Here is a 16,063-nt window from a genome sequence, read left to right as displayed (position 1 = left end):
TACACTCTAGTGTGGGGTTTGGGGCTAATGACAGTATAAGGCAAATAAGCAGTTTGAAAGCAAACTTGGAAGACTGGGATCAGGATGAGGGAATTAGGTATGGAAATAGAAATATTTGATGAGATTAGAGATTGTGTGCTTCGCTGCAGAGTGACACATTCAGAGGTATCAGGAAAAGTGTAAGCATGGCATTACTATATGTGTCTGCAAACCCTCTGTGGCTGGTCAGACAGGGGAAGAAAGAAAAAACTCAAATGGAAGTACAGTAGAAGTAACTAAGCAAAGCTTACAGATTTGTTTAGCTACTGCAGTGTTCCAAAATTGTCTCCTGCTTTTAAGACCTGATACAAAGGGTTGGCAATAATGAAGATTCTAGGGATAGTATTACTGAACATTTGTCTAGGCTTCAAGACCATTAGGAGGGTCTCTGCCCTCATTTTTCACAATTCTCAGACTAATCAAAATGATCAGGTACAGACTAATAGAATTCTCAGTTCTTTCTCCAAGTAAGGGTTCACTAGGAATTCTCCAAAATCATAACAATTCTAACTGTAAGAAAATAGTTTCCCCACTTTTTTACTTGTATCATGTGTGTCTAATTATCTCATTGATGTAGAAAGAAAGAGAGAGAGAAATAGAGAAATACGTAAATTAGAATGCTGTAAAAACTCCTATTTTGGTGTGCAAGCCCTTATCCAATTTCTCTCAGGACATCTAAAGCACATGAGGATAAGGAACACATTTGTTCCCTTGCCTTTCTGAAGCAGCTACAACTATTACCTGCATGTCATCCCCAAGCAACATTTCAGCATCTGCAGGAGTGTTCAATGAGTATTTCACAATAGTTAATTCTCAATGACACAAATCAAAACAAATTTCAGATTTCATACACACAAGCTTTCTTGTGTTTTACAACTTACATAAACCATTCACAAAATATCTATATCCAACTCACATAGTTTCCTCCCAAAAGAACACAATATCAAATTGTGAATAAAGGTCCATTTCTACCTTGAAAGGCCTTGAAGACAACCACAATAGAACAAATCTGTGTTGTCAAATTGTATCTGGACAATCATATCTTTTTAACTTTCATGAGTTCCAACAAAGTATCCTAGAAATTTCATCCTGGTATTGAGAATTCTCTGTTTGAGGACCCTAAATTTCCACACTGAACTACAGTTCTCAGAATTCCCTGGAGAGAGGAACTAACTAACTGCTAAATTAATCCAGTTGCATAGTTGTGCCCTCGGAGGCCACCATGGCAACCATTCCTGTTGTTATAAAGGGAAAACCTTGGTACTGTAATACATAAAAGAGTAGTTTATCACAGAAGGATATTCCAATTTAGCACCTAGACCTACAAATATACGGAACAATTAAAGCATCAATGATGCTGTTTTTTTTTAAAGGTTTTTTTTTAACCCCACCTTTATTATTTTTATAAAGAACTCAAGGCGGCTAACATACCTAACACTCCTTCCTCCTCCTATTTTCCCTACAACAAAAACCCTGTGAGGTGAGTTGGGCTGAGAGAGAGGGACTGGCCCAAAGTCACCCAGCCAGCTTTCATGCCTAACAGGACTAGAACTCACTGTCTCCTGCTTTCTAGCCTGGTGCCTTAGCCACTAGACCAAACTGGCTCTCTTTTTGGTTTTAATTTTGGATGGTTATAATACTGCCACCACTCCAGGGCCATTAGTCTGCAGAATGGGTGCCACTCAGTCACACAGGCAATGAGTGTGGAACAGTTTGCCCACAAGCTGAGACGCTATATAGACGCTAGTCTATAGTCTATTTCTCCAGAGCCACACCACTGCCTGCACCAGCTCAGAAAACCCAGCAGATTGCAAAATCTCTCTACTCCATATTATCCATATAGCAAGAGCCTTTCTCAGTCTGCTGTACTCCAGCAGTGTTGGAACTACAATGGCCCAAATTTCCAACTATGTTTGGGGAAGGCTATCCTGCAGCATGCACCTCCTTCTCATACTTTCCCTAAAAGCGCATTGACCACATCAAGGATTGCTTTAAGGAGGAACTTACCTGGTCTGTTTCTGTGAATGTGCTCTGCTCATCATCTTCAATATCTGACTCTCCCACAGCAATAGGGACACAAATGGACAAGTTTGGGTTGGTCATAAAGTCACTGTTGTGGTCATCAGCTACCTGCTGCTCCACTTTGTTTGTTTCAGCTCTGTCATTGCTGGTGTGGTTCTCCTTCTGGTTCTGCTCTTCTTTGACAAACTCAGTAGCCGTGTGGTTGTTGATACAGTTGTGGACAATAGGTGGGTTCTGGGCCACCAGCTTCATTATAGCTTTCTTTTCAGCAGTTGCCTTTGGCTGTCGAAGGACACTGCAGCAGAAATCCCACATTGTACGCTTGATATAGTTAAGCCCCCTGTTGATACGTGCAAAGGCAAGCTGCAGATTGTTCATCTCCCCATCCTCATCTGGTGCAGAAAGATTGTCAGCACTAAACGAGCTCAACAATAAGGCAAGAAACAGGTTCAGCACCTGAAATGCAATACAATATTAAAAAGTATTATTTGAATGTTCTCCTCCATTCTGTTGTTATGTTTGGGTGAATACAGTGGATACAGTTATGCCCACGGCCATCAGTAATAATAATAATAATAATAATAATAATAATAATAATAATAATAATAATAGTAGTAGTAATAGTAGTAGTAGTAGTAGTAGTAGTAATAATAATAATAATAATAATAATAATAATAATAATAATAATGACTTTGAAGAGATCCTGGAGGATATCTAATCAATTTCCCTGTTCTATTCAGTATCTGCAATGCAGGATTCTGTTAAAATTTCTCCAAAAGATTATTGTTCACCCTCTGCTTAATATTTTTAGTGATGAGGAGCCCATCTCACATACACATTCCCATTGTTTCACCACTGGAAACAAAAAGCTATCTCAGCAAGTTGCATCATCTTCACCAACCATTTCTCCATTGTGGGTAGTGCCGAATCTTTCCATCTTTACACATACAATAATCTTGCTGCAGTTATCATGTACAAAAGCAAAGTTCCATGTCTTTTTTCCAACTGTTTGTCTATCCGTCCCAAAAGAAAAACCTCTAGTCTCAATTGTATATTAATCTTTAAACTCCTCTGAGTCAGTATATGTATTTGGATCCAGAATTGTCCCCCAAACATGATAAAATGACCCTTCTTGTTGTTCACATTTCCCACATAAATTTGAAATGCCTTTATACATTCTAGACAATTTCTCTGGCGACATATACCAACGGTACATCATTTTATAAAAATTCTCTTTAAGGTTATAACATAGGGCAAATTTCAATCCTTTCAGCAGCATATTTTCCCATTGTTCCATCTGTATATTATAACCAAAAATTGTAGTCCACTTTATCATACTTGTTCTTCTATTTCAAATTTCAATAAAAGTTTATGCATTTTAGCAGTTACATGTTCATCATTTGAAACCATTTCTATTTCAAATTCAATCTTATAATGTTCAAAACCATAAATTCTTTTGTCTACTTTAAATCTTTCTAATAACTGTAAATAAGAGAACCATTGACAACTCTATCCCTCTGCCACCAGTTCTTCTCTTGATTTTATTTTACATTCCCTTGACAAAATTCTGGTATCTCACGATAAATTCGCCATTTGTGTTTGCCTCTTATTTCTCCCCTATAAAATGCTTCTTGTGCTGAGAGCCACTAAGGTGTTTTCGGGCACAAACTGGGTTTGTATTTATTCTATATTCTCAATATGGCACGTCTAACATGATGGTTTTTAAAATCCACATTAACCTTGACTTTATCGTACCACAAATATCCATGCCACCCAAATCCCAGGTCATGTCCTTCTAACTCCAAGAGCCTTCTATTTCTCAGCAACACCCACTCTTTCATCAAAACCAAACAGCAAGCTGCAAAATACAATTTCAAATCAGGCAGACCCAATCCTCCTCTTTCCACTGCATCTTGTAACACCTTATATTTAACTTGTGGTTTTTTCCCCCTGCCACACAAATTTAGATATATCCTTCTGCCATTGTTTAAATGGCGCATCAGTTGTCAAAACAGGTATTGTCTGAAACAAGAACATCATTCTAGGCAAGACATTCATTTGTGTCACCGAAATTCTCCCCAGCAATGACAGTTGTAGTTTCTCCCATATTAAATATCTTTTTAAACCTCATTCTACGTCTTAACATAGTTATTTTGAAATAATGTACAATTCATATGTCATAGTGATACCCAGATATTTTACCTTCTTCTCAATCTTAAAACCTGTTTTATTCATCAATTCTGTTTGATCTTCTATTTTCATATTTTTGGTTAACATCTTTGTCTTCTGTTAATTAATCTTGAAACCTGCTAATGCACACCAAATTCTTTTAATTTGCCCATTAATATTTCAATTCCCTTTAAAGGATCTTCCAGAACTAACACCAAGTCATCTGCAAAAGCCCTTAATTTGTAAGTTTCTTTTCTAATCTTTACTCCCACAATCCTCTCATCTTGTCTTATATCTGTATTCAGTATTTCAAGAACCAAAGTAAACAAGAGAGGAGACAGCGGACGTCTTATTCCTTTTTGTAAAGAAATTTTGCTACAATAGGCTCCATTCTTAGCTGTGGGTCATCCTTAAACTGAGCATTCTTAACCCATGGACTACCTGTATCTCACAGGGTTTGTTAGATCTCCATTAACAATTATTTGTGCTTTCTGTGAAGTGTAAATCGATTTTACCCATTTTATGAAGTTCTCTCCAAAATTCATATCTTCCAAAACCTTGAACAAGAAAGCCCAGTTCAAATTGTCAAAGGCCTTCTCTGCATCTAAGAAAATCAATGCGGCTTGTTTTTCATTATGTTGTTCCAAATATTCCAAAATATCCAATCCATTCTACCATTGCCCTTTAACTGTCTTTTACGTAAAAATTCACATTGACCCTCATGAATAAATTCTTGCAAAATTATTTTCAGTCTATCATTTAGAATCATTGTGAACAACTTGTGGTCATTATTCAATAATGATATTGGCCTATAGTTTCTTGTTAAAGTCAAATCTTGTCCCACTTTAGGTATTAATGCTATATTGGACTCTTTCCATCTCTCTGGCAGACAAGGGATCAAGTTTTGCAGCAGCATTTTAATACAAGACTGAATATTGGTAATATAGATGTAATTGTTCTTAAAGAAATTCCTATTAGAATTTTGCATAAGAAAAAAGAGTGTTCTTTTTTGACTGAGAGATTAAAGCAGAAAAGGATCCCATTTCGATGGGACAAATTGGAACATGCGATTTTTACTTTTAAACAGCAGAGGTTTTGATTAAATTCTGTCCAGAAGGTAAGGGAATTTATAGAAAAATTCAAAGAGGAATTGGAGGAGATTCAAATGGAGGTGTCAGAGGAGACTACACAAAAACTCCAACAAGTGCAATGGGAAACTGGAAGGGATTATATTGAACTAGGTGCTACAGGTATTGAGTTTTCTAAATTTTTGGCTTGATTATGGATTACAAATGCCTAACGTGGAATATAAATGGAGCAAATGCTCTTCAAAAGAGAAAAAAAATCATTATTTTAAAAAATTAAAACAAGATATAATTTGCCTACAAGAGATACATATTAGAAAAAAGGACATAAAATATTTGATTTATAAAAATTTGGGTGAAGAATTTATTTCAGCAGGAACAAAAAGAAAAAAGAAATGGGGTTGTTTTGTATATAAATCCCCAACTAAAACCAGAACTTGTACTGACTGATGAGTATGGTAGATTTGTTGGGGTAGAAGCTAATTTGCATGGGACTAAGACTTTGATACTGGGAATTTTTGCCCCAAGCGAGGACAAAATATTGTTTTATAAACAACTTATGGAGAGATTAATAGGTTTCTCTTATGAAAGTTGGTCTTTGATGTGAGACTGGAATGGAGTGATTCCCCAAAACTGGACAGAACTTCTGAGAAAAGTATTAAAATCACGCAAGGCAAATTACCAAATTTTTCTTTGATTTGATGGACAGTTTAGGGCTGGTTGATATATGGAGATAGAAAAATGGCAATTCAAGAGAGCGTACCTACTTTTCTGAAAGACATAGATCCTTTTCAAGAATAGACTTGATTTGGATTTCAAAGAACTTGGCTACTAACGTTTCTAAAGTAGAGATATTACCAAAGATCTTTGAGATCATAATACTGTGAGTTAGGTTTATAAAAGAAAATCTAATTCTTTTAGATGGAGACTAAACAAAATGTTGCTACAGAAAGAAGCAATAGTGGAGGATTGTAAAAAGAAATTAAAAGAATTTTTTGAAATAATTTAGGTAAAGGCACTGATTTAAGAATGGCTTGGGATGCAAGTAAAGCTTTTATTAGAGGTTATCTTATCCAACATAATAGTGAACTTAAAAAGAAGAGTTAAGAGAAAACCCAAGCTATTTTGAATGAAATAAAGAGAAAAGAAGAATGAAAGAAATTTCCAAAGAAGATAAGTATTTCTCAACAAATTAAGTTTTTATAACTACAATTATTTATGTTAATACTAAGAGAAATGGAAATAAAAATGAATTATATAAAGCAAAAAATTTTGAGTTTGCAAATAAACCAGGGAAGTGGCTAGCTTATAAATTACAAAAAGAAAAAGAAAAGAAAATGATACTGAAATTACAAGAGGGAAATACTGTATTAATGGACAATGCAGCCATACAAAAAACATTTGATCAATATTATCCCAATTTGTATAATGGAAGTAACATCTCTTTAGAAAAAATAGATGAATATCTAAAGAGACAAAATTTACGAAGGATTACAGAGGAACAGAGACAGATTATGAACAGACCTATAACAATAAGGGAAGTTTCTGAAGCTATAAAAAAGATTAAACTAGGAAAGATGCCTGGACCAGATGAATTATCAGGTTCTTATTATAAATGTTTTGAGGATGAACTTTTACAACCTTTACAAAAACATGGTGAACTCTATCCTACAGGGAGGAGTTGGCCACACGGCTTCTGGAACTAAATCAAACTCTCCTTCGTACAGTTCTTTCTTATGATTTTTTCCTTGAAAACTGTGGAATGATAAAAATTACAATCCAACTTACTTGGTGGGTACCAGTCTCAGGAAGATTGATTACATTAGATACCTTAGCATCAAGGTGTCTAACGGAACAGAGCTTTTTAAGCTCATTCACAGGTTGAACTGGATTGTTGTATGCAATTTATTTTGAAAACTTTTTAGGCTGATGAGCAGAGTTAAAAAGCAAATTTCAAATAAATAATGTCACAAACCTGAGTTTAATCAATCTTTGGAGGGAGGCACCAAAAGGAAACCTAATATATTATATGCTTTCTTACTCTATGTAAGCACACAATGCACACACACACCTGTCCTTCAATGCATCTTTTCACAGGAGAAAAGGGGAGCTCCATGGTTCCCAAGCTCTCTTTTGCTGAACCCCTCCTAGCCCCCCATTTGGGAAATTAAAAACTTATTTTAGGACACCTTGGCATATGGTGAAAGATCACTGTCAACTATTGCAGTCAGCACCCTGGTTTCCAAATGAGACACATTTATTCTTACTATGCAGAGTTAATGAAAGTGCTTCTAAAATTAGGAGCTTAAAAAAAGAGAGAGGGACAGTAGGAAAGAGGTACATTTTGTTCTTTGTATTGTTATATTTATACCTCCCAGGACATTCTAGCATCAGTGCAGATGCACTTATTCAGAAAGGATAAATAGAACAGCCTTGCAATGCAAAGGTATTAGTTCATGGGACTTGGAGGGACCCTTGTATTACTCGAGTGCAGATGTGTTTTCCTCACCTGCCAGAAAGAACAAAATCCAGTTTTCCAAACAATTTCTGTGGGAACCTTTAGTGTATCCCAACCAGTGCAGTAGAAAAAAATATCCAACACTTTTGTACCGGTTCTCATTCAAATTAATGACAGAGAATTTGTACTGAACTTTCTTTCAGAGAGTTTCAATGGAAGTCTTTCAGCTGGGTATTCTTGCTCTTCTTTAGTGATAAGATGGCCAACAGGTCTGCAGACATAGACTCTTTCTTTCTAGAATCCTCTTTCCAGCTCTCTTCCTAGCTTCCTTTGCTTAAATCCCATGGGAAAAAGTTATGAGAGAAGTATTCCCATTGGGCTTTTGCAATTTGGAAAGCATGGCATTTAGGGATATTTCAATGTGGTGGGAAAATCTGTCAGTGAAATAACCCCTCCAATAGCCCCTTCACTCTTCCAACTATAAAATCAGCTCAGAAAAACACTATCAGGATAAATTCAAAAGAAATTCTCAAGCACTCTGAAAATAAACAGAAGTCTCTTTGCAGGAGAAATACCTTAGGAAATTGCAAAGCATTAATCCCAACTATATACCCTAGTGAAATTTCTTGACTTTCTTCCATTGTTATTCTCTTCAGTCCTGGTCCAATATTCTAATAAACCACTCCAGTCTTCTCCAATTTGTACCTGCAGGTGTATTGGCTGGCAATCATAGGGAAATACCAGAAGCTCTTGACTTGTTAGTCAGTTGAATTACTTCAAATGCATGCAAGGGTTCCAGCATGGATGTCCCTATTATGTTTCATCTGTGAGGTCCTAAGTGTCCAAATACCAACTTTGGATGGAATCCCATGTATGCTGACTAGACGGCTGCTGCCTTCTGTGTTTAATCATGAAAAACTAAGTCTAAGAACTCTTGCAAGTCAGTGTGATCTGAATTGCACTTGATCTGAAGTGTCCCTGTCATTATGAATCTACCAGAAAGGCAATCATGGTAATCATGATTACTATGAAGAAATTTGGGCAATAATGGGACATCACCCATTGCCTGGATGACCTTTATAGTTTGCAGAACTGCTTGAATTCAGTGAATAGACTGAAAGTAAACCAGCAAGCACCAGGGGTGAAGACAAGGGAAACACGAAGTCCACAATCTTAAAATAGCTGGGATGGCAAGATATGGAATATCCTTCACAATTAGCTCCCAACCTTTGTGGTTCTGACACCCAAGGAGGAGAGCAAAAAGATACTTATACTTTTCGAATCAGTAAAGCTGCTTCTTCCTATGTAAGGGAAGAAAAGATGATGCCTACTGCTAAATTTTAGGCCACAACCTATCACACAGATGGTATATATCATTTGAAGCAAATAACATACTTTGCATTATTTGCTTGAAGATGTCATGACACGTGTTTTTGCTTGCCTTCCCCATGGATGCCCATGTATTGCTTAGTTCAGGAATCCATCTGAAAGCCTTCCCAACCAATGGCTGTCTGGGCTCTGCTTGAACTCATCCATCTATTGGGAGCCTATTCACCTTTCTCAGTAATTGGTTTCAGGGTTGACTTATTCTTATGGTGAGGAAGGTTTTCTGAACATTCGACTTGAATCTGCCTTCCTGTGTCTGAAGGCTATTATTCTGTGACCTGCATTTTGGGGTGACATAAAGCAAGTCTTGAACTTTCTTTTGTGGGAAACTCCATCAGCTACTTAAAAGCACTATCATATCCCATGTATTACTCTTTTTCTGAGTCTAAACTTTAGGACTGTGCCAGGAGTAGTCATATGGGTGTGTGTGTGTGTGTGTGTGTATGTGTGTAAAACTGTCAAGTTGGAGGCCACATGATCAGGTGCATGTAAAAAGAGGCAGAGCTTTGATCACATGGTTGTGGGCTGCTATCGTGTTGGCAAGACTGCCTTGTCTTTAGAGCCTTGAAAATACAAAAGCCAAGACACCCAACAGCAGGTCTTTATGCTGAATTCCTGTGAATAAGGAGGCTTTGCATGGTCTATCCATTTTCTCCGTTGATCACAAGTCTCTCCTAGTTTGCTTTGAGGGCTGTTTAAAAACTGTTTGCAGATATATTGAGTTTGTTTTACTTCTGTACCAAGTAAAGTTTGCAAAGTTCCTAACTGACAGGATTTAGACTTCCTACTCTGCATACACCAGTGATGACTATAAAAGTGAAAGGAGTTTACGAGGCTATTTTTTTCATCATACTTACATAGATATATGTCCATTATTCACTTTTGAATCAAGCAATATACAAAATATAGAAAATGAGTAAAAGTAGTGAACAAAATAAATTAAAGCCAGGGACCAAAAGAAAAGGAAAACTAAACAAATCTAGTTTATACTCAGAACAATGTCCATTCTTCTCCATACCTCTCTGTTCTTGCAAACTATCTTTGCTTCCATTATCATCATATACCATTTCTTCATACACTGCCTTTTGTGTTTTAAAATTCTCACCTCTTTGTTTTTGAAAATTTCATCAACTCCATCCAGCTACAGTGTTCTTGGTCTTCTTCCTCTTGACCCATTCACTCTTCCTTAATATTTTTTTTCTGTGTGATCCTAATTTATTCTCTCTATATAACCAAATAATTTCAATACATTTCTTTCATATTGGTCAATCAGATTTGTATTCAATTTCAGCACCCTTCCTTCTTGACTCCATGTCTTCTTGTTTTAGCATACAAACTTCTTAAAAACACCCCATTTGCACTTTTATGTTTCTCCTGATATAGTCAACTCTCATTTCCTCTAACAGAAGCATGCTGCTATTGTATACAGAACCACTTTTGCTTCTTCAAACATTCATGTCTTGCAACAGTTCACATATCACCCAGGACCCTTCTAGTAGTATGTGTACCTTCTGAGAACATATTCAATCATTTCAAGAAAGAAAACACTTTCAAACAATAGCTGCCATGGGATATGACTCATCTTTTCAGCGATGGGAAATCTATTGCCCTGCCAATTTTGCTCAGTGACAGCTTCCAGAATGGCTATGGTGAAAACTGAGTTAGACCATCTGCAGGTCTACACCTTTCCTACCCCTGAAGCAAAATTGGCCACAAGCTGTTCAATCAGAAAAGAACATTTTTTTCTCTGCTAACTGTAACAGTTCAGAATTTGTACCCTTTCTAAGCAGGTGTCCATTTCACCTATGTACCATTTAGAAAACCCTACTTTACCCCTTTTTATATAAGCATTGTAAGAGCTCCCTTTTTTGAAACTGGGTAACTTTATCCCAGCACACCTGCACTTATACAGAAGGTGCTTTTTTCATTCTGGGTATCATTTATCATAGGCTATTTGCATTCTATTGTGATTTTTTACAATCTGCATGCACCCACACAGCAAACTTAGGAGTCTGCGCTTTCCATCACTCAGGTATCACTGCTTGCTTTTATTTTTGAGTAGCCTGCCTTGGAGACACAGTGTCTAGTGTTTAGACAGAACAAACCATTAATGTGTTGTGCCCATTTGCTTCATATCACTTCACTTATAGTTCCTCTTCTGGTGCTCTTACTGTGAACAATTTTTAAAATACCCAGGGTACATTGCCCAGTTTCTGCACTAATATCTGCATTGTTCTAATATTACTGTTCTTCTGAAATGGCATGACGTAAAGTTTCTTGTATTAGTGATAAGAGGGGCAACCTCAAATCTGGTTTGAAATTAATTTCCTAGATCTTTTCTAAACATCCACAGAGTTAATCCAACTCCAGATAGGGTTTGAAGTAACTTAAGTTCCTGGTCCCTGCAAAAGGAGGAAAGATCCAGAGCACAACATCTAGATGGGAAACTCCTTGTGAGATCCATGATGGAAAAAAAAAGGCAGAATACAAACGAAGAATTTAAAAAATGAAATAGCCTCATTGCCGCATATAAGCATTGGTAAGACACCTTTACACAATTTCCATGGGCAAATTCCTGTGTAGAGTGGGTGGATGCAGCATCAACTCTAGAGATTACCATAGGACACCATGGATGCCAAAGTTTAGGCTTATTTCTATATCCAGGGATTTTGGGAGCCATGAGATTTTACGAGTCATGGTAACTGGTCTACCAAATAACTGAGAAGGATGACTTGAAATCTGAACCTCAGTTGTCAAGTTTTATTTTATATGTTTGCAAATAGTATGAACAATTTCAGGAGGCCATTTTTGTTTTGTTCTATTCATGTTTATACCCAGCTCTTTTGAGCTATTTCAGATTCAAATCCATAAGAGACAGCCAGAATTGTTACCTGCTTCTGTCTGTCAATAAATGTCCAGATAACAAAACCCTGCCTCATTCTATTTACAATCAGTACTCATCACTGTTCACAACTTGAGTTTGTGGGGAATGAGGTGGCGGGGGGGATCCTGCTGCCTGAATTGCATTATGGAATTAGAGCAGATACAACTTTTCTGTGGCTGTGGTTACTGTCCTTATTTGAGCAACTATGTACTCTATTTAACCAAAAGGGAGACAACTCTGAATATAAAATACCCCCTGTCCCTTATAACCATTAGATAAAAATCCTATGCAATGCCCAGCTTCCCCATCGTGCCAGCTTCAGTTTGCCAACTCCACTGAGGGCAATTTGCGAGATTTCCCTGTCCTCAATAAATGTATGCATGTCTCTCCAGGAAAACTGAAGACATTTTGCTACCTTTATACTACCTAACAAGGTAGACGAGGGTGTGTTTTTTTGGCACTTGTAATGAAAAAAATCCAGTGAACACCATATACTGGGAACAAAAAGACAGTGGGTACAGGTAGTCCTCAACTTACGACCATTCATTTAACAACCATTTGAAATTACAATGGCACTGAAAAAGTGACTTACAACTGGTCCTTGCACTTATGACTGTTATAGCGTCCCTGCTGTCACGTGATTGAAATTCAGGCACTTGGCAACCAGCATGCATTTATGATAGTTGCAGTGTCCTGGGGTCATGTGATTGCCAGAGGTTTCCAACAAGAAAAGTCAATGGGGGAAGCCAGATTCGCTTAACGACCACGGTAAAAAAGGTCATAAAATCGGACATGACTCAATTAATGACAGAAGTTCCAGTCCCAATTGTGGTTGTAAGTCAAGGACTAGCTGTATAAGTTAAACGAATAATTATTTGCCACTCTTTCACAATGCTTTTTGACTGTTGACAAGCCTGGTCTTCATTATCTTTCCAAAAATTGAGAAGGATTTTTTCTACACTTATATGTTCATAACAGAGACTGGCAATATTGTCAATGCCAACTGCAATAAGGAGTCTAAACCACCAGCTCACCATGTCACACAGCATGGTCAATTAATACTTGGCAAAAGTAGAGAACCTGTGGCCTTCCAGGAGTTGAAGAATTACATTTCTCAGCAGCCCCTGAAAGCAAGAGCAAGGGATGTTAGAAGATTTGTTTTGCAATCTGAAGGGCCATAGGTCCTCTTTCTGTCAGCTAATTTACATTCAGCCATAATAATAATAATAATCAATCAATTATTTCATGAAATATCTAAATCAAAGGGTCTGCAAATAGAGAAGATACTAAGAAAAATAAACATAAAAAAGATAATCCCACTAAATTGGTAGCATTAATGCTTTTGAAACTAAGTACTTTCTGCCAAGTGAAAATAGTTTCTTATAACAGTTGTACGTTATCCAGCCCTTTTGTACATCACCAGCCCAGATTCAAGTTTTTAAAAGAATGATGTACTCCTTCCAAAAGCAATTTCTGCAGTATTGTTCCCTTTGGAGTTATTTTCAATATTTGCACTGGGCTAAAAGGCTCATTTCTTCCCTCCCACCTCACTTTCACCTTTATTCTGCACTGAAGTCATAATCCCATGCTTTTCACATCCTAGAGTGTTGATTTAGGAATGGCTGAAAGTTTACAAATTCCACAACCAGTAATCAAGTACATAGCCAAGTGGGAAGAAAATACAAGAAACAGAAGGATACACATTTAGGAAGTGAGGGAGGAGGACTGCGGCCTGTCATATACTTAATGATCTGAGTTTTCTTCCTGTAGTTCTTACCAAGGAGCAAGGAAGAGCTTTATTTTCTTAAGACCTCTGAGGCTCACCATATAGTGCAAACAACTTTTTTCTCTTGAGAGCCCATTTTTTAGGGGCTACCTTGCCCTCATCCTTGATAAGCAGGATTGAAACAATCAGGTGGTGAAGCCACAGTTGCCAGGCCCCTATTCTTTTTATGGCACCCTTTTTTCTTTTTCTTTCTCTCTCTGCTTCAGTCATTCTTCTCTCTCTGTTCCTCCTCATGAGCAGGCTGCCAAGGAAACTGGGAGATTTTGCCAGAAGTTTAAACTATTTGCTTGCAAAGGAAGTATGAGTCTGGGATTACAGGTTGCCTGCTCTTGCCAGACATGAATCTTGGCACAGAGGTGCAACATGTTGGTTTTCCTGATTGCAACCAAACATTTTTCCTTAGTTTGAGTGTACTTTCATATCTGGAAAGCTTGAGAAATTTGCATAGAATAGTGTTTTCCAACCTAGGCAACTTCAAGATATGTGAACTTCAACTCCAGGATTCTTAGCAATGGTCATTCTGACTGGGAATTGAGTTAAAGTTCACACATCTCAAAGTTGTCCAGTTTGGGAAACACTGAAGGACTCTTATGACTATTATCTGTTCACCATAACTGTAATGCTAATCTAGTAAAATCCTATTGGCTGTTTTTTGCTCTTCCAGCCAGGGATTGGATGTCCTGGCTTCCTGATTTAGCTAGAGTGAGTTCTAAGTTTAAAGATATGTAGTCAAGTATCCTTGGGCAATAACCCAAGGTCAGTAACTTTGTTCTAGGCACACATGTAAGTGGATAGTCCCTTCTGTTTCTGCTTTATATTTTTACTCAGTAGGAAGGTAAGGAGGAGGTTCAGCTTCCCCAGTTAGAAGAATATTGAGGAGGGCACACTGCCATTAAGTTTTATGTGCCACTACTGTAATTCCCCACAATGCTCTAGAGCAAGACAGTGTTGCTCCAGGGCACCGTGGGGTATCAAAATAGCAACAAAATGGGTATCCTACAAAGAACAACCAGCAAAAGATTGGGAGGAACAGAGGTAAAAGCCAGCAGCAATGAGCTCTCATCAGTCATCTTAAAATATAGTCATGTTATCCTGTCCCTGACTGTAGCACAGAGAAGAATAATCAGAAATCTCCTAACACTTGGAAGATGCACCTACGATATATTGGGGATTCATGATACTCACCACAAGGCTATAAGCATTGCTTCCTGGAAAACCCCGCACTCCAAAGTTTTAAACAAGGCAAAGAGGCATTATCCAACAAGCCTTACAATCAAGGCTCAACATCAGCTGTCACAAAAATTGTTCCACCATTTGGTATTCCTGACACAGAGACTTATACTAGAAAATTTTGGCTTCCACCTAAGTATAAGTGGTACTGACAAAGCTGATTGCAGAAACTAAGTAATAACCCACTCCAAAGTAGACCATTAGTCCTAAGAAGATCACATGTTTGCAGCAACCTGGCACTACTTCATCTCTCCATTTTTTAGTTCTCAATGTTTTTGCAAACCTGTAGGCTTTCTTTCTGTTCTGAATTGGGGGCAATGGAGGATAGTCCTGCCAAGTTATTAGTGCTTGCTCCAGCTCTTTACCCATCTTTTGTTGGAGCAGGACTCATCCCAAAGGCCCATGACACAAATTAATTTTTGACAATAATGAGGAATCCTCCCTATATGCAATCTTACAAGGAAATATAAACAGTACAGTAACGATAATTATGTTACAATGCAAAACAATAAAGAAGATCCAAAATCTAAATCTCAGACAAAAAAAGACAGCATGTTTTCAGAATAATGGCAACCAACATTTTCTTCTTTCACACTCTCAGTCATGCTCATGGGCATCTGCCAGGGGGGAAAGAATGATTTCATGTGTACCATGATGTCATGCTTATGGCAGAAATTATATATGTCATTTGCATTTGTGTAATCGTCATGACATCATCTCACCTCCTCATGGCTTTTACTGGATGGTTATGATTATGTAAAATAAAACACCATCCTTCTGATGAATTTGATAAACTGCCAAATTCCTAACTTGATTTGAACATCCCCTTTTCAAAAAGAAGTTAATGACCAGTCTAACTGCCCTTCTCTCTACTTCCACAGACCCACTTGTTGATTGTGTTAGTGATTTGGGTTTGTTGTTTCTTGGCTGCTTTGTATTTTAACTTTTGTAATGTTTGTAATTGTTTTTATTTTATTTTAATTCTGTTCTCCACCCAGAATCAC

At 37.3% G+C, this 16,063-nt stretch overlaps 1 protein-coding gene across 7 annotated transcripts in view; it reads right to left on the bottom strand.

Annotated features, from left to right (window-relative positions):
* The window catches only part of LOC103066749 (sodium channel protein type 5 subunit alpha), a 287,467-nt gene that overhangs the window by 96,040 nt on the left and 175,364 nt on the right, over positions 1-16,063 (bottom strand). For all 7 annotated transcript variants that reach the window (XM_088150287.1, XM_088150288.1, XM_088150285.1 and 4 more), the window contains one exon: positions 2,047-2,517. In XM_088150287.1, the coding sequence (XP_088006413.1) occupies positions 2,047-2,517 (471 nt within the window). The remainder of the gene's footprint in view (positions 1-2,046; positions 2,518-16,063) is intronic.

The sequence above is a fragment of the Python bivittatus genome, unplaced genomic scaffold (assembly GCF_059951505.1).
Source record: "Python bivittatus isolate LINGU-HERP-01145 unplaced genomic scaffold, Pbiv_v1 ctg000610_np1212, whole genome shotgun sequence".
In the NCBI taxonomy this organism is placed as follows: Eukaryota; Metazoa; Chordata; class Lepidosauria; order Squamata; family Pythonidae; genus Python; species Python bivittatus.
This window is presented reverse-complemented; position numbering and strand designations above follow the sequence as displayed.